Genomic DNA, 23,888 nt, shown 5'->3' on the forward strand with positions numbered 1-23,888 from the left:
ATAAACTGAAATCTCTTATTTATATTTATATTTATTTATTTGCTGTGGCTCCAAACTGTGGTCTGCTTCCTGTTTGCTCTAAATATCCTTGCAATGTGTCTATCAATTTACAATTAAATAAACAAAACAACTGAATATGCAGAAATTGCTAAATATTTTATAATGCCACTGCATGTTTTTTTCTGTTCAAACATGCATACAATGTTTGCCGGGATTTCTTGAAGGGAGCAGACAGAAAACTGCTTGTATAGGACTCCATTCCTTTTTTTTTTTTTTTTTTTTTTTTAATTTTTACAAATGAAAATTAAATTAAAACAGCACTTTTAATTAATGTGTGTTCTGGCTCACACATCACTAATCCACTAAAGAGTTCAACATGCCACTTCTCTGAAGCTGTTCCATCAAAGTACAAGGATGTGTAACATCTGTACAATCAGTGTGAAGTAATTTTGTTGTTGCACCTCAGATTTCTGGTAGAATGCTGCCATCTGCTGGTCATGCTCCATACTGATAATGACTTCACCTTTGGCCTATTATTTTTATATCATATTTCATTTACACCTCAGTGAAACAATGCTCTGTTCTTCCTGAAAATGTCGCAATTTAAAATGTTGTTTGTCATGTATATCTGCAGGCATTTAGTTTGCCATAGAACAAAACAAAGAAACAGTGAAGAGAGCTGAATTTTTGCTTAATCTACAAAGATCTTCTAAAATAAATGATGAGAAATAAGTGGATTGTGAAATTTCAAGCAGACTTGTTTCTTCAGTTTGGTCAATCAGTCATTCAGCTTATTTAAATGGAGAAAAGCACTCGGTGTTCGGTATCATTGTGTGCACCACACTGAACATGGAAGAAAATAATTGCTGAGTGTGGTCGATTCAAAGGCTACCAGACCATCTCCAAGCAGCTTGATATTCCTGTGGCCACAGCTGCTGAAAGCACAGCCTCGTGCTCATGGAGTAATACTAGTGACTCTCTCCTACAGAAAGTAGCTATGGTCTGTTCGAAATGTTGTCAGCAGATTAATCACTGGGTGTTTCTTTGAAAAAAGTTCAGCCTGAAAAGTCAGTGAACGTAACAACAAAGGTGCCAGGTTGGCTAATATTCACATTAATTCATTTTGAAGTCGGAAAAGCCAATGAGGAAGCTCAACACTCAGCTGGACGACCAGTGGTGTAATGTCATCAGTCAGTCACAGACATTCGTGTCTCTAAGGCTGGCCTTGCTGTTGCAGTTAAACCAAAAATGGCAAAATGTGTAAACATGTTCACACATTTTTCCCAAATGAACTGGAAAAACAACAATTAACAAAAGAATCTTGTCCTCCATTAGTGAAGTGAATGCCCAAGCAGATTGTATCATTTACCTTGAATTGGCTCAAGCAGGAGTTAGACTGTAATATTGTATGTAACTCACCACTTTTCGCACCCTGGTCTTATAGTCAATGTGAAGCTCTTCGTGTTTTTGCAGTGCAGCTTCTAAAGATCTCTTCAGATCCAGTGCTCTCCTCACCAGCTGCTCCTCTGCACCTGCCTTGGTGAAGACCTAAACATACAGGGTAGACAGAGCCTGAGGCTTTTGTCAACAGCCAATGAGAGATAATGTATGACAGACAGAGAGAAACTTGAGGTCTGCAGGGTTTGTCTGTACTAACCTGAACCCAGCCCTGCACAGCTGGCAGGTGTTTGGTTGTTATCAGTCTATGGAGGTCTCTCACTGTGGAAACCACTGCCTCGTTATCCTCCGTTTCCTTCACCTGAAGACCTGAGAGTAAAAAAGGAAAGGGAAAGCAAATAACATGATGAAGTAAGTTTAGAAATTCCTGGTATCTAATCAGCCAATCATTTAACACCAGAGCAAAATATGAAATCCTCTAAAAACTCCATGAAAGTTTCCAACATCTGGAGGAATCCAGTGTTGTGTGGTGTTCCTAATAAAGTGCTCACTGAGTGTATATCATGAATGGGCAGTTTATGAGCTACACCTAGCTCAGTGTAATGCAGCCCAGTAAGAAGAAGCAGCCATCTTCATGAAGTTCATGATGTTAAAGTTTTGTCCATCAATGCCTCTAAAACACTGTCAACAAAAACTGAACAAAGGTAGGATTTGTTGTGTGACAGTAGTAGCAGTATTACAGTATGCGGGTGTACTTGGTAAGCCAGTATTTCAGTGAACTATACACGGGCTGTACCCACCAGGACTGATGTTCAGGTCCAGACTGTAGGAGTGAGAGATGAGCCCTGAGTTCCGAATGAACATGTCTCCATCAAACCGCTCCTCTTCCTTGTCTTCACTACTTCCCTCCTCCTCTTCCATGTCTTCTTCCTCCTCTTCCTCCTTTCCCTCCCCCTGATCTTTCCTAGTCTCTTGCTTCCTCTCTTCCCCTATCTTCTACCTTCCCTCCCCTCTTCACCTCCTCCTGCTCATTCCCTTCCATCCTCTTCTTATCTCTCCTCTCCTCATCATCAGATATTTTCTCCTTCTTTCCCTTCCCTTTTTTCTCTCCCCTGTTGTTCCTCCCGTCTTCCTCCTCCTCCTCCTTCACCATTCCTTTGTCTTCTTCTCCCACCTCTCCTGTTCTCTTTTCTTCCCTGCTCTCCTCCCCTTTCCTGTTATCCCTCACGTCCTTGCTGCAGCAGGGCTGTTCATCATCTGACGGACATCCGTTGGTTGGCTGGGAGTTTGAAGAACAGCCGTTGACTGGCTGGATGTCTATGAGGCTGAACTCAGGGAAAAGCAGATTCATACAGGATTCCATCTCTGTCAGCGTCGCCTCAATTTCCTGGTACGACTCTGACAAAGACATATGGCTTTGTTAATAAACACTACAGTAGTTCAATACAACATAAAGCCATTGAGGACCAGTTTTTGGTTTTAGTGGAACTTTTTGCAAAGCATTTTGCCCTACCAAATGTAAAACTAATCCAGTGACATTCATTTTTACTTATATAAAATCAGAAATCAGTAGTGACCATCAATTACACAATACAGTAAAGCTCAGACAGAATGACAGACACATGAACACCTTCTTTAAGGGGAACAGAGGAAGACCTGGATATCCAGATTCTACAGCACCCAAAGACTGAGACATATCAAGAGTACAGTTAAGAAAACACAACAGATGATTTGGTTGAGCCAAAACAGCCTCAGCCTTTCTAAAAACATGCTCATTATAGATGTCAAAGAGCTGTGTCTCATTCACACCAGTACTTTCACTGGACACCTTGAAATGACTATTTCTACTGCAGAGGCTGAGGTTTCCAACCACCACAATGGAAAGAGATAAAACATAAGCATACATAAGCATATGGTTTGCTGTCAGTGACTGTCTACCACCGTGGTTTCAGAGCACTGTGTAACAGTTGATGTCCAGCAATGTTTTTTTTTTCCTGAAATCAACAATCGTCTTTTGTTGCAGTAACATTATGATGGAGAAATGACTGATGAAACCATGGCCCTGTTCCTGCTCCTGTACAAGACTGTCAGTGCTCCTGGCAGCAGTGTTGTTGAATGATGTGGTGTTTACCCTCCATGTCTCTGGAAGCTGCCTCCACTCTCTCCTTGTAGATCCTCTCCATTCTCCTTTGTCTCTCCTCCTCCCTCCTCCTCTCTGCTACCGTCCTGGCCTCAGCATCCTGGAAATCCACCTGACAACATGGACACGTCACATCACTCACATGTGGATTACAACACGGAGCATCTGAATTAACATGGTATCCATCTCCCAGTCCCATTAGGAGGCGTCTGATTGGATCCACAATCATTCTGCAGCAGAACAACAAGTCCAAACACACAGACAGAGTCATACAGAACTATCTTCAGATACAAGAAGAATAAGGAGTCCTGCAGCAGAGGGTCTGGTCTCCACAGAGCCTGGGTCTGGGGTTAAGAGACAGAAGACACTGAGGCAGCCTAAATCCACACAGCAACTGTGGAAACTTCTCCAAGATGCTGGAGCAACCTACCTTCCAAGTACCTGAGAAACCATGAGCAGGTGAACTGAGGCAAGGCAAAGGGGGGTCACAGCATACTGATCTTATCTAGGTTTCTACTCTTTACTGCACTTTAGAAATAAAACTATCACTACTACTAAATAGCATCCTCATTTACTTCAAGTGCCTAAAATTTTGCCACAGTACTATGTATGTGACTTTCTGATTGAAAAGAACCTTTCATGTACATACAGTACATAATTGTAATGTAATGTAACTCTAACTGTAACTGTAACAGAGGCCTTTTCACATGCAGCTTTATGTCTCCACCAACCAGTCCAGCTGCAGATGGTTAGTGTGTGAATTCTTGAATTATGGTCACATTGACACTGACCTTTGACCTGTGACCAACAAAATCTAATTAGTTTATCCTTGAGTCCAAGTGAATGTCTGTGCCAAATTTGAAGAAATTCCCTCAAGGCATTTCTGAGATATGACGTTCATTAGAATGGGACGTCTGTAAATATGGATGGACAGAGCACATCTAGTCCCACTTCACACCAGGTCCAACAGAATCCACATTTTTAATCAGTTTGAAGGTGCGGTAATAAACCTCAGCCAACATGAAGCTACTGGCCAGTTTGTCATAGAATCACATAAGAAACAGTCAGTCAGCAATACAGCATGCGGAGACTGAAAGTGTTTCATAGTTTCAGGGTCATCTCTCTCACCTTCTTAACCTGTTTGAGGAAGTGGTAGCCCAGTGCCAACTTCTTATACGAAGTCCCATAAGAGGCCTGCCATGACTGGACAGTCTGGATGGCCAGGGACCTCAGCTTCCTGGCTACTTCTTTAGGAGGAGGGAGGGGCTGCTCTGAGTCAGTCTCCACTGTCAGCTCCAAGAACTCCTGCAGGAAGAGTAGGGGGGGGGGGGACAAGGAGATGGTGGTGTGTGAAATGAAAACACAAGAAGACACACACAGCTGTGTGTTCAGACAGAGTTTTATCTCCACAGTTCACTTGGACAAAATGACTGTAGAAACAAAGTGACCTGGATAAGACCTCACAGAGTATGATGAGCTGAGAAGTTATAGTGGCACTGCCCTGTCAGTAAAGTCAGGTGCTGTAGAGTCTGGATTAAATACCTCCAGACAACTAGGTTCTGTTGATTTACCTGGAAGTTGTCTACCAGCAGCGTTCCTGAAGTGGTGTGACCTGGAGAAGAGCTCACTGGCTATCTGGAAGGCTGACAGTCGTATCTCACAATGTTCTTGGTTGAGCTGGTTCATCACTAAGTGGTACAGGTGGTCTACTGCAGTCATTAGACACTCTGGGAGGAATGAGGGACAGATAGTGAGCTTTGGTTTTTGATACAGAGTTGTATCACACAAAATGAAAGTTTTAACAAGGACAAGACCAGTATTCCTTGAAACAAAGACTGGGCATGGTCATGGTCACAGCACCCTAGAAAATAATCACACTGGTTGAATCAACACCATCTTAACACAGTTTCACTTGAACATCACAACCAGACTGTTGTATTAGACTGTAATACTTAGCTAGATGTTCCTAATAAACTGAGAACTGAGTGTATATTATTATCATGTGATGCACAAGATATGGTGCATTGTTACACTGATTTTCTATGTGAAGCTCTTATCAAATCTTAAATGTATGAGTGTTAAAATATCACTGTTATTAAACTGTGCTGTGTGTGGAAAGACTGCACACTTTCACTGTGAATGATACAACTCACCATTACTTTGCAATTAGTACCAGTGCTTTTCAGCAGAGCTGAAGTCACTTGGTTGACTTGGTCTCACACAGTTGTCTGTGGCCAACTAACCCGTCTGTGTAGACATGAGACATACCTGCAGATCTTCTTGATTTCCTTCATCTTGTCCTGGTTGAGCTGTGGCTGTCCTGATGTGGTCAGCTGCTCCACCAGCTCTGACAGCCGCTCCCTCTGAGACAACTCCATCACTGTTCATTAACACACCTGTGAGCACGGACATACTGGAGTTTAGCTGAAGTGAGGATATCAAACAAAACCACTGAACTGGACAAGAGATAAAAATATGACGACGAAGTAGTCAGAAACCATGACTGAAGAAAGAGAAAGACTACACTCAGTATATGTAGTTTATGGTAATGACTTAGTAACATGCCATATTTGGTGCTATTTTTTTTCCGTTATTTATTGTACCCGTGAAAATGCATGCAGCGTTAGCTAGTTATATATTGGCCTACTGGGGTAATTGCTTCACTGTTAGAGAACACAGAGAAACACTGTTAGTTACTGCCCAGGTTTGGTTGTATCATTTAAAGGCTAACACTATGCTGACTGCTGCAATGCTAACAAACGTAGCTAAACACTCACCAGCTGGTAAGTCTCAGATATATTACAACTGTTAGCTCCAAGTGAACCGTGTGAGTCGTTGTCCGTTCATGACAAATGTCGATAAACTGACAGCAGCTGCTTTGTCCTGTTTACATATTAGCATCCCTTTGTAGTTTATTATGTAGCTTCCTCGAACAGACATTTATTTCCGTTTGCTACTTGTTCTTCCGGTGTAACTTTTCAAAATAAAGTATTATTAAAGACACACTCCCTGCACTGTGTTCACGGTAAAGTGCTGTAAGACATTCAGATCTATACTCTTACGGTGACATTTAAGGATGACAGATATTTGCTGTGACATAACTGCAACACTGACCATTTGGAAGTCTGAAACTAGTGATAATAATACACTAATAACCCTGTAGCTAATAAAAACATCTAACATACAGTCACAGTATCAAGATTTGAACACATAGTCTGAATAAGTCGTGTTGTTGGTACATTATTATGTAAGTGATTAAATATAATCAAAAAGTAAACCTACACACTAGATATAGATGTTTCTCAGATGGCCCTGTCTCAACATGAGTAAGATTCTAACTTTTAACCCTGAATAATGTCTGATTTCATTTAAAGGGGCTTCCTGAACTCATGGGAGATTTGTTCCACAAAAACCACCACACTAAATATTTTACTTTCAATTTATTTTTAAATTATCAAAACAAAGTAAAAAATGCTTTACAATAGAGCCATCATTTTTCACAGCAGATATTCTGACATGTCAAAGCAGGAAAAGCAAAGTTGGAATTAATGACATTAATGATGGTTGCATTCCATTAAGTTGAGCCTCTTCCAGGGCTGTGGTATTGTGCTTGCTCACTGCTTGACATGGCCTACAAGGACACTTAATGGGATGGAGCCGTCCTTACACAGAAGTACATGTGCATACCTTTCCTGTGTTGTCAGATACATTCTGACTAACCTCTGGATCCATCATCTACAGGGTCAGCCCAACATCTGTGTCCTCAAAGGACTGTCCCTCATCCTTGTATTGCATGCAGCTGACTCTTGTCCTGAGGAGTTTGTTTTCTGTGGTTGGTCATGCAGACCATCAGTCAGCACACTCTTCACTGTCGGTTCATATAAAACGTCACTCTGCACAATCGTCTGGTCATTTCATTTTCACTTGTAGAGCATCTATAAGATCTACAATCTCTGCAAAGTAGCTGTTCTCCTCCCCTAGAATCATTTCTGACTGGACCATTTCCTGGTACTGGTCTCGGAGAGAGAGCAGAGAGCCCAGCAGAGCGCTGTCTGAGCGGTACTGATTCAAGCACGTCGGAGCCATCGCTAACAAAGCCCGCAGAGCCTGAAGGGACAATGACACAAACGCTTAGGCCAAGTTTATTTCACAGACTACGTTCATCTGTGAAGACAGCCTGGGTTTCTTAAAGCATTTGTTTGTTTATCATTTGTTATTATTTGCTTTCCATCTACAATGAATCCAATTCAGCCCACCTTCTCTCTGTAGTCATGTTCAGTGGACTCCAGCAGCTGTGGGACCAGACTGCACCAGCCATTCTCCAGCAGCCCCCCCTCCAGGGACACCTTGGAGTACTGACGCACACGCTCCTCATGGGAGGCATCCAGGACCGGGTCCAGACCAGTCTGAGAGATCAGCTCCTGGCATAACAGACAAGACCAACATCAGCATCACCTAACAAATCAGACTGGGTATTCTCATGAAGTCTGAACCACAACGTGAAAACCATACTTCATTACTACAGCCAGAAAAATAAACCTGGAGTCACTTCAGTTACTGGCTGACTGTTGTACCTTCTCGCTGATCATGTCATATAACATGGTGACAACGCGTGTTCGCAGGACTCCGCCTCCATCTGCCCTGAACAACTCCTGATAGGACCTGGAGTCCCCCATGTGACAGGAAGTTACGCTGTGCGTAGGGGAAGTGACGTAAGAGCGAGGCCACTGCAAACAGGACCTGACAGAAGGACAGTCCCACACACACAGCACATTACATTACATTACATTACAGCATCACACGTACACCCTGTGGACATTTAATCATGATGTGAGCAGGTGTAAGCACCTTCTTTTTGACTTGGAGTGGCTGTGCAGTGACCAGTGCAGTTAACAGCATCTGCAGAGCTCCACTCTCCACAGCTTTCACCTGAACCTCTGGGTTACTGCAGGACACAAACACAGCCGTTAGAGAGCTGGTACAGATGTACAGTGAGCTGTGGACACATGAATACACCAGTTCAGATTCACACAGTCATTGATGTGTAGCACCTAGGACCAGGCCCGTCAGTGTCAAACACTACACGTCTACATTTACAGGTCTAAATGACTTTCCTTGCCTACAGTTGGTAAAGGCTGACATGTATAGAACAGCTCCCACTGTGGAGAATCTTTGGCCAGTGAACACTGCTCAGTTACAGGATCTTTAGAAATTAAACCCTGATTTTTGATGTTGTTTGATATTGTACAGCTGTAGAGGGGAGCTGCTGTTTATTTGTATGATGTTGAGCTCTTCAGTCAGGTAGTGGCTGAATGTACTGACCATGTTCGGATTGTGCGTTTGACGTGTTTGTACCTGGACAAAGCAGACCCCAGGACAAAGGCAGAGCTTTCCTGTAATCTGACGTCAGAGCTGTTCAGACCCCCTAGGATCAACTGGAGACCCCCCATCGAGCACAGAGTCTGAGCATTATCCACCTAACACACACACACAGTTACAAACGTAAAAACTATAAGCTGACATCTTCAGAGCTGATGTATAGGTTTCCATGTGTATGGCTGGGTGTGTGATGCGTTACCTGGTGCACCAGATACTCCAGCTCGTGCAGGATGTTCAGTCTCTGCTCTGTAGTCGAGTTGCTGCTGTTGAATTGGTCAAGCAGACGCCTCATTATCTAGACAACACCACAACACACTCCATTCAGCTTAACCAACACCTGAGCAGAGACTACAGGTCGGGTACTGTGATGATAACATCATGTCCTACAGTTGATCCACAGTGAAAACAAACATTTTGGTGAGGATCCTTTAAGTTTGGATATTAAAGAATTATGGGTATGGAGCAGGACATTTAAACACCATCATTGTTTCTTGTATTTTTCTGCGCTACAGTCTCTTCATTGGTTTGTCCAAGCCTGAGTTCATTGATTCCTTTTCACAGTGCAACAGCCTGTAAATACAACACTGACATATACATAACCATTTCTCATGTTTGCCTTTTTACACATCCAACAGACACAGAGCAACATTAGCATTCGTTTAGCATTGTGTTCCTTTCTACATGATGAATGTTCAATCTTTATTCTCCTTTTAGCTCTGTGTTTGTCTCCTCCTCCTCCTGAGGGAAACATCTGGCTCTTTTAGCTGCTAAAGGCTCCACTGTGTTCACCAGCTGCTCTCTGACTGAGTCTGTCTGCTGTTTGCTGCTCAGCAGGTAGAGGACACAAATCATACCAACAAAAACATTCCATCCTGACTGACTCATAGCAAAGCAGTGATGTACCTGAACATCCGTCTCTATTAGCAGGTCCAGCTGAGCCATGTCTCTCTTTAACTCCTCTAGGGGGCGATACTTAGAGGCCACAGAGTCCTGCAAGCACACAGTGGAGAGGACAGGTGTAGTTTAAGTGTGACATGTTGTATTAGCCACGAAAAACTGTGCAGACCTGTTTGTATGTTTGGTCAGAGCTTGAATAAGAATATGAGTAGATGAATAAAAAGTTTAACATCATTGATAACTGTTGGTCTGTCTCTTTACTCACTGGGTTCAGGTCCTCCTTTATCTTCTTCATGGCCTGCTTCAGTTCATCAGGACTGAAGGTGGGCTGCGTTGCTTCTCTCTCCCTGAGAAAGACAGACTCTCTATTGACATAATATGCATTCATATTCCCATAGAGGCACACACTCAGACTCCAGGCTGTGATCAGTGTCACTGCTGCTTCTACAAGGTACAGGATAAGAAGAGGTTATCCTGAACCCACACCTGTGCTCCTGTGTCCAGTATTTGAGCTGCTCTTCTCCCAGTCTGACCTCTCTCTGACCTGTCTGCAGATTCAGCCTCACATGGGAACCTGCCGGCACTGCCTCCTCTGTAAACACACACACACACACACACACACACACACACACACACACACACAGGTAAGTCTAACACAGATTCATTTTTAATCTGCCCCCTCCAGCCTCCAGTACATCACCTGGTTTGAGTGTTTGCCACTGTGCAGTAGGTTTGACCACCTTTAAATCCACCATCACCTCCTCTTCTTCATCAGCACCTGCTCCTTCTCCTCCTTCTGCATCCTCCACCACAGTCAGGGCAGAGTCAGACTGAATGAACACACACACACACACAAATCCATATACCTGTGGTGCACTAAACAATAACTTGCTGTAATTTGCCTAATTTGTGTGCTTGCATATTAGTTTTTGAGACATGGGTCTGTTTTATTTCCCCAGTAATGGTCATAAATCACTACGAGACCTCTCAGCGTTTGAAGACTTCTGTGCAGTAAACCTCATCCTGTTACGTTGCTCCAATCCAGTGTAGCTTACCTTCTGGCCAAGAATACTGGCAACGTGATGGCAGGGCAGCAACAAGAGAAAAGCCAGGGTTAAGCTGCTGAGTGAAGCTCCTGTAGCACTGCAGGATATCAGCCTCATGGTGACTGAAACACACAGGGAGACACTGATACATCACTACTGCTGTCCTCACGTCCTACAGACCGACACGACCTGGACCTGCCACCTGCCGGCTGGTGACTCAGCAGACCAAACCTCATACACAAATCTGATGTTTTAATGTTTCCTTGTTGCGTCTCTGTGTTTGGTGTGACGCACCTGTGTAAATGTGAGTGTTGAGTGAGCAGCTGTCAGACGACCTGCTGCTGCCAGCGGAGACACAGCTGAAGACACTCGGAACCGCAACGTTACAGTCCGCTTCAGACCACTTCACGACAAGCTGGGTGAGGCTGTGAGGTTACAAACACACAACGTACGGTTCGTACACACTCACCTGTTTGAGCGGAATCACACGGCGAGACGTCGGTCAACCGCGGATTCACACAAACACACTGACGTCCCTCGCGTGCACCAGAAACATTCAGTCACTGTCCGCTCTGCTCTCATTGGTCCACGTCAAACAACTTTGAGTTTGGCGTGTTCCAGTGGGTGGGCGTTAAACAACAGCGCTCCGCATTAATTACCGCCATCTGCTGGTACGGAATAACCACAGGTCAACAGCAATAATATAACGTGATATACCCGGTCAGTTTTATTTATGTGGTCTACCATTAACACCACAACCTCTCCCCTGAGGACTTCATACTCTGTACTACACACCACACTCTGCACTCACAGCACGGGCTAAATAAAGAGTCGATATGGATCACAGCAGATATCCAGGAACCTCCAGGTGATGCAAGAGCCTGAAACACCTGAACCAAGAGGACAACACACAAACCCAAATGCGTAAGATAAAAACAAATATGCTGTATACTGTAGTGTAAATTGTATAAAATTTTATTGACGTTTCAGACATCTGAAATACTGAAAAACACATCCTGAATGTCTCACCATCAGGGAAAACACCATAGCAAACTTGCCTTTTTTTTCTTTTTCTTTTTTTTTTAAATACACAGTAACAGAAGTCACAGAACAGTTATATAATCTGGTATTATATGAACAGGAGCAGTTTCTAAACCTCAGGGTCAGGGCTCAGATGGTGTTTCATATGGTGTCTCATGCATTTGGAGCCAACAATATGCAAAATAATTTGTAGTAATTTCAAATGTCAGATGAATCTGTTGCACAGTAACAGAGAACAGATTCATATTCATGTTTTTAGAAAGTGGACACAGAATAGTTTTTGTTGCACGATTTAATTCTGCAACAGCATAGAGCAACTGCATAAATGGTAAATGGTAAAATCTCAATATCTGAATGGAAATAAAGACTCAGAAGTTACAGCTGCATACGTGCAGTACACATCCATGTGTGGCAGCATACACAGATGAGGCCTATTGTTGAGCACATTGGTTCTCCATGCTGCTGTTAGAGCTGACGTGGATCATCTCCACTGTTTTCTGTTTCTTTGTTCTCTCCTCCCTTTTGTTCTGCCGCTGGTTCTCCTCCATGTCTGTCTCCTTGCAGTCAGTCCCAGGAGAGCTTCAGAGGAACACAAAAACACAATCCAATATTACTCAATATTATTTCCTCATTTTAACACCTCATTCTACAGTAGTTCGACTCTGTTGACAATTTAGTTTTAATCACATCTCTTATTATCAGTCACATCTCAGTCTTGCATTTTTCATTTCTTGTCAAGCTGCTGGTTGATCAGGCATCCTGTTGGTCCAGAGGTTTAAGAGGCTGACCATGTAACTGCATCATCTCCTAGTTAAGTATGGCTGGCGACCTGTGTTCCATTCATTTCTCCTTTCTCTGAGTTTTCACCAAGAACCCAGCCAGTTTTACTTGTGCCTAATATAGTAACATCCAGAAAGATTTACAGCTACAGTTTGAAACTAAAGAAATTCAATGATGCACTTTTGTGTATTTATGTCCAAAATTAGTTGAAGGGACTGGCTCTGTCTACCTGTGCAACTATCCATTTATCTGATTTCACACCACTGTTTAATTTTTCATTTGTTGACACAGTTGTGATATATTTGGAATCTTCAGCAGTGTTGACAGTACACATACTGACCTGGGGTTGGGAATCACTACAGGTTCATCATTGATCTTCACACACTTTGCAGCCCGTGGTTCAGTCGGCTCTGAACCTGTAACATATGAACCATACGAACCATTGATGGTTCCATCATATCACAGCACTTAACACTTTCACTTTGCCCTTGTTGCTGTGTGTATGTTATAACATAAATGTATATATTAAGTTTTGACCCTGTGTCAAAACTCCAATGCACACACCTTGTTTAGAGCTGAGTGCCTGAGCTGTAGGACAGATGTCAGCCTCTGGCTCTGCAGTCTTCTGTGTGACATCCATCTCCACAGTGACAACCTGCTCACTCCTGTCACATGTGGTTTCCTCAGAGGAGGGTACGATGTCCACAGGAAGTTTCTCTTTCTTTCTCTTCTGAATCAGATTCTTTTTTGCTTCTACAGATAAAAATGCATGAGGTAGCAACATTACACTCCTACTTTAACATTGAAAATGTACCTGCATCCATGTCATTACATGCATCAAGATCTCTGTCCCTTTCTGCAGAGCTAAAACACCAGACACACACACCCAATGTGCAAATGTGGGATAAGTATTACTCTCCTCACCTCTGGGCTCATATTTGTGTTGTAGCTCCTCTACTCGCAGCTGTAGTTTGATCTTGTCACTCTGAGCCTGCAGCAGGGAACAGAAATACACAGTACAGTACTACAAATATCACAGTAAACTGCAGCATTCCCTTTGAGGAAAGTGTCAAAGTTCAATGTCTAAGACTGGCAGTCAAGCCTTCAGCCAAGAGAAATGGTTATAGGAGGAGGAGATGTTACTGTAACTCAGTCATCTTTGTATATGGACAGCAGTATCTTATTGTTTGTAGTGTTTATTAATAAAACAGTTAACATATGGATGGTAAATATGGATGTGTAATATTTCACAACTTTTTAGTTGATGTGTTTACTAACATTACATCATGGATCACTGTGTATCTAACTTGTATCCAGCAGACAGAACAGACTGCTAAAACCCTCTGGATCCAGGAACCAACATTAAGTGGGAGTGAATTTGAAGCCAAATCCTGTTCAGCTACTTCACTTTTGGCCTTGCGTATATTCCAGTGTCACAGATACCTGTAGTAAATGTCACATCACCAGCAAACATGACACACATGTTCTGGTCTTGTCTTCAAATACAAGGCCACTGGACTATTTTCAAACACCTTACAGAGGCTTTAAACATGGAGCTGACAACATGTGCAGAAAAGGCCATCTTCAGAATAAAACCTGCTCATCAAATAATCAGGAGGAAAACAAAGGACGGTATTGCTTTTGTATCCCTGTTGGTAGTGGAAGTCACCACTTCATCTCTACGAGTCAAGGACCTCATGATGTTCCTTAACTTGGAGAAAATATGTATAATTTATTCATCTAAAAGATCTGAGTCTACATAGTTTAAGAAACTACAGGACAAATTAAACCACTGACTTAACCTTTGTGAGAAAAAGAAGAGAACTTAATTATTCATTTATCATTATTATTACTATCATTATTATTATTATTATTAGTAGTAGTAGTAGTAGCAGTAGTAGTAGTATCATTATTATGGGTTTTTTAAAACTGAGTGAATGAATAAATATATTTATTAAAAAAGAACAGACTGGTAAACATTTTCACTTCCCAAACTAGACTGCTCAAAGGTGTGCTGCTGTGTCACTGCCCTCTCCAGCTTTGTACATACTGTATGTGCTCTTTGCACTTTACTACTTGGAAATGCAAGAAGTTTGACTTTGTTTGGTCCTGTTGAGGTGTTGCTGTAAGTGCTGCTTCCAGCTGCACTTCTACTTGACCTAGAGATAGAGTATTTATGGAGGAAGTCCTAACAGTCCGAGCAGCCTTTTACCTGTTTGAGCAGACGCTCAGATGTGAAGAGTTTCCTCTCCAGCTCCAGAGCTCTCTGGCTCTCTGACAAAGACTTCATCCTCTGCAGGGAAAGCTCATCTCCAAGACGTTCTGCGTCCTTACTGAGGACACACACACAGAATTTCACTGAACCAAGAAGTCCATGCATATAGATAAAGACAAGGACAAGTCTTCACACAATTAACAGTTGCTGAGCCAGGATGTGGGAGGATATACAGCCATCTGCCTGATAGACTGAGTGACTTGAATTTGTCTCCTGATTAGTGTGTATGATGGGAAAACAACTGGCACTATACACACTTTTATTCCTTTATTCACTCTTTAGTTTTGTGTCAAGGCAGTTTCACATCACCTCTGTATACCGTCTTATCTGGCCAGTTGAAGTCATCTACTTTGTGTCAGTTGATATAAAATACTCATATTACCACACTAAAGAGATTTTAAAAGCTTCCAATGATCTTGGTAGCTTTAAATGTGATGTAAAACATAGAAGTGATAAAACCAGACTGTTTGCTTTACTGAGGTGTAATACTACCTCAGATGAGGCATGATGAGTCAGACTCACACAGTGTTGTTGAGCTTCATTTTGAGCAGGTCAGTGTAGTAGGTTTCATCTTGGCCATCACTGCTCTCTGCTGGAGCTGGATTAGCTGGCTGAGACTTCAGTATCATCTACACACACACACACACACACACACGCACACTGTCAGATCAGTTTTTTTCAGACAACCTCTCCATGGTGAGCCAAAAGACAAACTAGACACATTTTTAAGCCAATGATTATGTGCAATATTTCACATCAGCCACTACCCTTTATATTAGTTAGGGTTAGGGTCTCTACTTTTTTTTTTATCTCTGATATGTGATGTTTCTCTCTCATTCCTCTTATTTCTTCTTTGTAAATGGTCTTGACAGAACTGTAATTTCATCACTCGACACTTCTTCAATCTTGAATCTATCTCCTTAAGTTAATTCCCTGTGACTATTTCTGTACAGTATATGATTTAATTTTGACTTCATTCTTCTTTTCTTTACTGATGATATATATGAATTGTAGGTTAATAAGCACTCACCTCCACCTTCTCCAGTCTCTGCAGTTTAGTCATGAGATTTTGGATCTCTCCGTTCTTCTCTGAGAGCATGGACTGGAGTCTCTCCAGCTGAGCAGGGTCAGCCCTGGAACCCTGGAGCTGCATCAGAGTAGCTATCTGAACCTGCACAACACATGCACATCCACATTGTCATTCAACTAAGAAACTCAGTGCATGTTTCTGTCCCATGTATTTATCCACTGTCCCTCTCTGTGACACACAGTACCTTCATGCGCTGCAGCTGCTGTTTGCTGAAGGTGTACTGTTTCTGCAGGGACTGATACTGGACCTTCATACTGATCAGCTGTCTCTCCATCTCAGCACGCTTATCCTCCAACTGAAACACAAACAGTAAACACATGCACACTCATTTTTGCAGAATCTAGTTTTTGTATTTCATTCTGACTCCCATTTAGCCTCTATGCCAAACATAAAATGGTGTTCTCAGTGGCATAACTTGGTTTTTACCTCAGCAAACAGAGAGTTCCCTCTGCTGTTGGGATCCTGGGCCTGTTGTAGAACCTGGTCCAACTGGATCTGGAGGTCCCGATTCACCTCGCGGGATTTCTGTGTGTTAAGAAAGAGAGACAATGAAGACAAGCAGTATTAGCATGCACAAAAACACAATACAGACACACACAGTGATGTCCATGTGATCCTGCACAGCACAGGGTGGCTAACAAATAATTCAAACACCTTGGTTTCTCTCTTTGCTTGAATCCTGACTTTACTGTTTTATGTAAATACAGCTTAAAAAATAAAACAAAAAAAAAATATGGACCAACAGAAGAACTTAAAATGGAAAATGGAAATGTATTATAATGGAAAGGTAATTTAATTGATAAATCTTGATGACCAAACAAAGAACATTATTGCACGCACACACACACACACACACACACAAGTTGAATAACCATAGCATTTGGATGTTTTTGTCTCCGCTGGTAACAGTTGTAGTTTAGCAGTGCTATTTACCTCTAATGCATTAAACCAGGAAACAGCCTCTTTCTCTCGCTCCTCTTTCTCCTCTGTGATTCGCTCCAGGTGACGCTGTAGGCTGCTATTGGTCAGCTCCAGCTGCTGCTCTCTGTACTGAGATTCTTGCAGAGTCTGCTCCAACTCCACCTGGTACAGACAGAAAATCACCTTATTTACTAATGCAACTCCACCTGAGGGAGAAAAGCAAGTATACCATTTGGAATTAGCTGAAAAACAAGTTGGCACTTTGTGACGAAGCAGCAAGAGCAGCACACAAGGTCTAAGATTAGACCCCATAGTTCAGATCAAGTTCTCAGTGAGAAAACAGTAACTGTACAAAGGACAGATGAACAGTTACACTCCAGATGTGATCAATTTTAGCAGCTGCATCTGCCTTCCCTCACCTTAATAGTCTCCAGCTCCATGATCTTCATCTGCACCTCCATCATCTCAGATGTCACTGAGCTCTGGGTGTGTTCATTTAGAGCCTGCAGCTCCTCCATTTTGTTATTCAGAGTCTCAGTCTGGACCTCAAGTTTGTGTTTCAGCTGTTTCTCTGTCAACTGAGATTCTTCCAGAGCAGACTGCAACCTCAGCATCTGAGGAAAAAAAATTACAGGGAGACACATCAACCATTACTTTAATTTACTGACCTGATATTGTTGTAACTTCTTTAATGTCAAAATGTTTTCATCTCTGAATTTCTTAGAAATTCTTTCCTTTAGAAGAGGACACAAAAAATCTATACTTTCAGATGGAAGATGTTTACTTGATAATTAAATTCTTTGACTGTCCATTTCATTTGAATACTGTAATGCAAACATTCAGATGGATATAAACAACTCTCTCAGCTGCTGTTCTTCTCTACAGAGGTCAAGTCATTCTGTCAGACAGGAAATATCTATCATAACAAACTAAAAAAACAAAACAAAACAAAAAAAAAAACAAGCTGACTACTTCTTTCACCCATCTGGACATTGTATGCACCTGTGGAAAACCCTGCCATAGGGTACCTTGTTGTTGAGCTCATTGAGTGCCATGCTGTGGTTCCTCTCCAGATGTTCTTGTTGTTCCTGAAGCTGCTGTTTCTGCTGGTTCTTCACACAATCGTAGTCTGACTGCAGTGACTCCAGCATCCGAGTCTTCAACTCCACTTCCTTCTGTAGGGAGTACTTGTCTTGTTCGAGGGCCTATGATACACACATCACACAAGGACAGATGGAGAAGTTTAAACCAGCGCCTGGTTGATCTACAGACCTCACTGTGAATGGGTTTCATTTGAAATACTTTGTTCAAGTTTGCTGTGGATGGTGGCAGAATTTATCTTAAAATCTGGGAACATAAAACTGAAACTAACTGCATGGAGAGAGAGGGAGAGGGAGAGAGAGAGAGAGAAAATGTGTGGTGTTCCTGCGATGTAGGTTACCTGACCCTCTAAAGTGTAGTGACATACCTCAAGAGCGTTGGTCATCTCTACTCTCTGTTCATCCAGTCTGTTCTGCAGTTCCATCTGCTGGTTGAGGAGATCTAAGCCAGCCTGAGCAGCCTGATGGACCTGCTCCTCCCTCTCCCTCAGCTGGCTCCTGAGGAGCTCCATCTCCTCCTCTGCTGCCATCTAGACAGAGGAGGGAAAGGTTGTGTTTGTAAAACCTGCTTTATGCTTCAAACACTGCGCTGACTGCAACTGAGCACATGCCTCACTAAACTTTAAACACTGTGCCCCAGATACTACAGCTTTGTACTGCTCATTGGTGACATGTGACTCCAGGTCCTTCAGATGTACACTTTTTGGCTCTCTTGCTCTCCTGGTTGTTTTTGGTGTTTGCGTGTTAGCCACGGATGAAACAGTGAAAGTGTGTAGTTTAGTGACACCGGGGATGTCGGGTGGGGGCTGATGTTCCTAAACCTGCTGTTGTTGTTCCAGCCTGGTTTACCCCAGACATGACATTTAGAACTGAGGCAAAACACTTCAGTCTTGGTTTCATGCCATTCAGATAAAAATCTTAGTTCTCACAGTCTGAGAGTGCTTTAGGTGCTTTCATATCTTTCACTGAGGAGAGGCTTTGTTTGGACACTCTGTCATAAAGCTCACATCAGTGAAGTGTTGCAGTGATGGCTGGAGTTCAGTCTGACCGACCATCGCTTCCTTGGTCACCTCTCAAGGCTGCCCCCCTTATTGCTCAGTTTGGCTGGTTGACCAACTCTAGGAAGAGTCCTTGTTGTTTTAAACCTCCTCCATGTAAGAATTATGGAGGCCCTTGTGCTCCTGGAAACCTTCAATGTGGCAGAATTTTTTGTAGATCCAGATCTGTGCCTCTGTCTTTGCTCTGATTTGCATTGTCAGCGTCAATAAATGTAATTTACCACATGTGGACACTAATCAAGGTGTAGAAACATGTTAAAGATGATACAGAGAAATGGGAGGAACCAGAGCTAAATTTCAGTTGTCATAGCAAAGGGTCTGAATACTTATGTCAATGTGATATTTCATTTTTCCTGTGTTGGCTTTGTCATTATGGGGTATGAAGTGTAAATTACTGAGAGGAAAAATACATTTTCTTTCTTTATCCACAGTGTTCCTGAACTATTCAGTCACTGAAAAGGAAATAGTGGCCTCAGTATGAGCTTTGTGGCATTTCAGTGTGGTCCCGTGCCTGTGGTGGTTTTTACAGACCATAATCCCCTAACCTGTCCCACTTCCTTAAGTGTCCGAACCTGATCCGTTATCCTGTCAGCAGGCTCATTAAGGGGCGGGACACTGCAGGCGGACGCTCCCTGCCAGCAGCATTGTGTTTACGTTTTCTGTTACGGTTATGAAAAAAAAAAAGAAAAAAAACAATATCGGCAATATACAATACAAAACACGACAAACCCCACACACATCGAAATCAGCATCAGACTTCATGTATCAATGAATAATTCACTGTAGTAGGAGAAATGGTGTCCGCAACTTTGGAAATGTCTGTTCAACCTAAAGCCAGTTGAAACATGATACCAACAATGAAATCCAAACAGCTGACAGAACCACTGCTGTCGGCCTCATAGATATTGAGTGTGGAATGCGTCAACAGATAGGTCGTGTTAGCTTAGCGCCGTCGACAAGAATGGCGTTTGAGCTATTTTCCTAACTGGTTTTTATCACACAACGGCCGTTGAGTCTTCAATTTTCCTTAAGGCAACCGTGTAAGTAAACACAAACAGTAGGTGTTGACAGGCAATAGCGTTACAAAATGGACACAGGACGACAACAACAACACAAAAGAACATGTTTACCTCGTCGACGAAAAATCTTCTGTCAAATACACAAACCGCCACAGTTCGAATGTAGTTCCCGTGAATTATCGCGACAAGAGACTGTCTGAACGAGAGTTGTACCTGACTGGAGCTGCTGGGCCAGCGCCCAGCGAAGTGCCACGAGCGGCCGTGTTGGATGGTGTTAACGTTGGAAAAGCTCTGATTTCAGATATCCAGAATAAAAAGCCATTCAAGATATTCATGATGGAATACTTAACATCCAAAATACATCCGAACCAGTAAAATGCCTTTCCAGATATGCCTGACTGTCATTCTGAATTGTAAAAATGCTGTTTCAGATACATTTATAATTACAACTACGACAAGAAACTATTATAAATATCCACAAAAGTATTGGGGATATCTGTAAAAAATAAAAAATAATGATTAGAAAAGAAAATGATGACTGGTGTCTCTGCAGACATCTGAAATGTAAAACTAGATCAGGTGGCCAAATATAGAACTGTGTGTGTGTGAGTGTGTGTGTGTGTGTGTGTGTGTGTGTGCTTACAGCTGAATGGGCCTGTTATGATTTTATGCACAGGTTTTTCTGCCTCAGTGAAGCTTCAGGTCTCGTCATGATCAAACTTTAATTACAGTAAATTTAAAGAAGTGGACAACTAGCTTACCTGATGGAGGTGTTATATGCCATGAGAGCAAAGTATTTCACCAAACATAAAGGGACTGGGGAAGTGTCTTCTGATTTTCCAACATATAACATCAATGCAAAAGTAAAACCATGTGGTAAAATGAACCACAGAAACCAAACAGAGACGTTTCCTCTTTCTGTCTTTGTATTTCAAACTTTTGTTTTTGAACAGTCTGATCATGACAAAACTCTTTGGAGAAACGTGCTTCACTTGTAGTTTGTGAAGCGGCAGTTCAGAGTTTTCTTGGCTGCAAAGGAAAACACAAGAGAAAAACGTTTCAGATTTTTTCTCAAGGTATTACATGTAAGGTAAAGCTGCTTTCAGACTGCTTTTCAGAGACGCTAGTTTCCTACCTTTATATGTGAGTGTTCACTCGTCATAATGTCCTCCACCTCCTCTCCTCTCCTCTCCTCTTTAATGTTTTTCCTCATCTCTTCATGTCTCTGTTTCTCCTCTCTGCAAAAATAAATGGCAGACAAAAGGGAGCAATGGTTAAAATCCTCAAATAATGAACAAAATCAACTTAAAAATCTGGAAATAACATGAGATAAATGAATGTTTACCTTTTTTATGAGCTGGTTTTCATGTCATGTTGCCCTCCACCTCCTCTCCTCTCCTCTCCTCCCCTTTGATCTTCTTGTTGTGTCTTCTTCTCTCCTCTTCCTAGTGTCTTCTTCTCTCCTCTTCCTAAAAAATGCAGACAAGTAGAATAATGGTAAATTTTCAGTAACTGAATGTGAACAGATGGATTATTCATGTGTATCATTTAGACAATATGAAATAAACTGATGGCATTTTTTAAATGATGGAGACGGTTCACTCTTCATAGCCCTCCACCTCCTCCTCTCCTCTCTTTGAAAGACAAAGAGAAAAGACAAAAACAAAACTTTAGAAATCAGGTAAACAGAAGTAGAATTCACGACTGCATGAAATCTGATGATAAGAAATATTTACCTTTTACATGAGAGGGTTTACATATCACCCCCACCTCCTCTCCTCTCCTCTCCTCTTCTTTTTAATGTTTTTCCTCATCTCTTCATGTCTCTGTTTCTCCTCTCTGCAAAAATAAATGGCAGACAAAAGGGAGCAATGGTTAAAATCCTCAAATAATGAACAAAATCAACTTAAAAATCTGGAAATAACATGAGATAAATGAATGTTTACCTTTTATATGAGAGGGTTTACACTTCATGTTGCCCTCCACCTCCTCTCCACCCTCTTCTCCTCTCGTCTCCATCCTCCTCTCCTCTCCTTTTTCATCATCTCTCTAAATGAAAAACAGAGGGCAAACAGGTTGTAGTTAAAAACTTTAGAAATCAGGTAAACAGAGGTTTCATTCATCACTGCATTAAATCTGATGAGAACATGAAATATTTACCTTTTACGTGAGAGGGTTTACATATCACCCCCACCTCCTCTCCTCTTCTCTTTAATGTTTTTCCTCATCTCTTCATGTCTCTGTTTCTCCTCTCTGCAAAAATAAATGGCAGACAAAAGGGAGCAATGGTTAAAATCCTCAAATAATGAACGAAATCAACTTAAAAATCTGGAAATAACATGAGATAAATGAATGTTTACCTTTTATATGAGCTGGTTTTCATGTCATGTTGCCCTCCACCTCCTCTCCTCTCCACCTCCTCTCCTCTCCTCTCCTCTCCCATCATCTCTCTAAATGAAAAGAAGTTGTAGTTAAAAACTCTAGAAATCAGGTAAACAGAGATAAACATGTCAAACATGTCAAGATACATGTCACAGTTCACGATCTCTGTGTTAACCGTGTGTATTGGTTTGTGATACGGTGACATAAAACTGAATAATATGTGTGTGTCGGTCTGTGTAAAATACTTCAAAAATATATAAGAGTTAAAAACTATTGTCACTACACATATTTCTTAAGGTCGTAAGTTAGAAGATAAGCAAACATTTTTTTTTTCGTAGGCTACCTCTCAGCATGCTAACAGTTGAAGGTGATTGAAGGAGACCATAAAACAAACCAAGAAATTAGCTTTTGGTTTCTTTGTGCAAATTTAAGTCAAGACAGTCAAAGTCAGTTCCATTTGGCAGTTGAAAATATTGCCAATATTAGCAGTCAATGTTGAACTCAATGGTAAAATGAAATGATTTTTTAAATCTCACTTTTCCAGAAAAACTCCGTCGGTGACAGTAGCTGTCAGGTAGCTGCTCGGATGCGACGCAAAGTCGATGTTCAAGTCTCTTTCTCGAAGGAACTGTGTCTTTTTCAAAGAAATCCAGTGCACATCGAAAGCCAAAGTTCCTGACCATCTGGAGTTCGTTTGTGTTTGAATGATGATCGAATCTGAACGATGCGCCTGAAAAAAATCCATGGCAACCATGGAACCTTCAGGTCTGTTCTGACGCGTGAGTTCTGACAGTTACGTCTCACCTGAGAGGTTTCATCATCAACATGGCGACGTCCGAACAGAAAACCAATTGACACTTTTGTGCAAATTTTAACAAGTCCCATAATTTCTTTGTGAAACACGCACGTGGCCATGCCCGGGGGTAAAAAAACAAACGAATCATCGACTTATTGTAAACAATGTCTGGGACACTAAACAACATTAAATAAAGAGACACAGATATGCTCACATCCTGTACTTTTTTAATCAGGTCTCAGTTATTGTCATAAATAACAATTTCATTTAATTTCATTAAAAAAAAAAAAAAAGTTTTTTATATTCCGTGTCCACAACAAATAAAACTACCTTCATTTAACCTTTGTAATACACGGAAATCACCTCTTACAGTCAGGTAATTCATGTAAATAAATTGTGAGTATGTGGACAAAATACTCAATATATTACATTTTCTTATGTAAAACCTGCAGTATCACAGAGTAGAAGTACTAGCATTATATTGTTGTATACACATACATTGTTGTATACACTGGTTGTAAGCTATAGGTTTTCCTGTAAAGCCCATAGTTTATGTCAGGGGTACC

The 23,888-nt window shown here is 41.7% G+C and overlaps 3 protein-coding genes and 1 long non-coding RNA gene across 6 annotated transcripts in view; all 4 read right to left on the reverse strand.

Annotated features, from left to right (window-relative positions):
- Window positions 1–6,500, reverse strand: part of uvssa (UV-stimulated scaffold protein A) — a 34,791-nt gene extending 28,291 nt beyond the window's left edge. The window contains 11 exon segments of the mRNA XM_018694392.2: window positions 1,420–1,548; window positions 1,658–1,767; window positions 2,199–2,373; window positions 2,549–2,796; window positions 3,530–3,650; window positions 4,667–4,843; window positions 5,110–5,133; window positions 5,135–5,248; window positions 5,250–5,265; window positions 5,807–5,934; window positions 6,316–6,500. Of these exon segments, the coding sequence (XP_018549908.1) occupies window positions 1,420–1,548; window positions 1,658–1,767; window positions 2,199–2,373; window positions 2,549–2,796; window positions 3,530–3,650; window positions 4,667–4,843; window positions 5,110–5,133; window positions 5,135–5,248; window positions 5,250–5,265; window positions 5,807–5,916 (1,224 nt within the window). The 5' untranslated portion in view covers window positions 5,917–5,934; window positions 6,316–6,500.
- A 463-nt stretch (window positions 6,501–6,963) lies between these two features.
- sil1 (SIL1 nucleotide exchange factor) lies at window positions 6,964–11,449 on the reverse strand. Its single transcript, XM_051072140.1, is given in 13 exon segments — window positions 6,964–7,645; window positions 7,795–7,959; window positions 8,113–8,190; window positions 8,192–8,278; window positions 8,387–8,483; window positions 8,894–9,015; window positions 9,117–9,212; window positions 9,821–9,907; window positions 10,080–10,161; window positions 10,301–10,406; window positions 10,515–10,644; window positions 10,870–10,982; window positions 11,155–11,449. Coding segments are annotated over 12 exon segments (1,356 nt in total). The 5' UTR covers window positions 10,978–10,982; window positions 11,155–11,449; the 3' UTR covers window positions 6,964–7,447.
- Window positions 11,450–11,819: 370 nt separating this feature from the next.
- On the reverse strand, window positions 11,820–20,392 carry spdl1 (spindle apparatus coiled-coil protein 1). Of its 3 annotated transcripts, none has more exons than XM_018694394.2 (15): window positions 20,256–20,322; window positions 19,698–19,784; window positions 18,436–18,597; window positions 17,996–18,172; window positions 17,387–17,581; window positions 16,980–17,129; window positions 16,473–16,571; window positions 16,231–16,341; window positions 15,987–16,127; window positions 15,479–15,585; window positions 14,894–15,014; window positions 13,606–13,672; window positions 13,246–13,434; window positions 13,022–13,097; window positions 11,820–12,480 (listed from the first exon to the last, which is right to left on the reverse strand). In XM_018694394.2, the coding sequence occupies exons 3-15, from the start codon at window positions 18,595–18,597 to the stop codon at window positions 12,333–12,335; spliced, it is 1,743 nt and encodes a 580-aa protein (XP_018549910.1). In that variant the 5' UTR covers window positions 19,698–19,784; window positions 20,256–20,322; the 3' UTR covers window positions 11,820–12,332. The 3 variants fall into 3 exon arrangements, with proteins under 3 accessions (XP_018549910.1, XP_018549911.1, XP_018549909.1); XM_018694395.2 differs by having other exon boundaries at window positions 19,671–19,784; XM_018694393.2 differs by lacking the exon at window positions 19,698–19,784 and having other exon boundaries at window positions 20,256–20,392.
- A 1,206-nt stretch (window positions 20,393–21,598) lies between these two features.
- LOC127142740 (uncharacterized) lies at window positions 21,599–22,585 on the reverse strand. Its single transcript, XR_007813773.1, has 5 exons — window positions 22,505–22,585; window positions 22,305–22,397; window positions 22,091–22,193; window positions 21,881–21,983; window positions 21,599–21,778 (listed from the first exon to the last, which is right to left on the reverse strand). It is a non-coding gene; the product is annotated as an uncharacterized LOC127142740 (long non-coding RNA).
- Window positions 22,586–23,888: the final 1,303 nt, after the last annotated feature.

Source organism: Lates calcarifer, linkage group LG8 (genome assembly GCF_001640805.2).
Source record: "Lates calcarifer isolate ASB-BC8 linkage group LG8, TLL_Latcal_v3, whole genome shotgun sequence".
NCBI lineage: Eukaryota > Metazoa > Chordata > Actinopteri > Centropomidae > Lates > Lates calcarifer.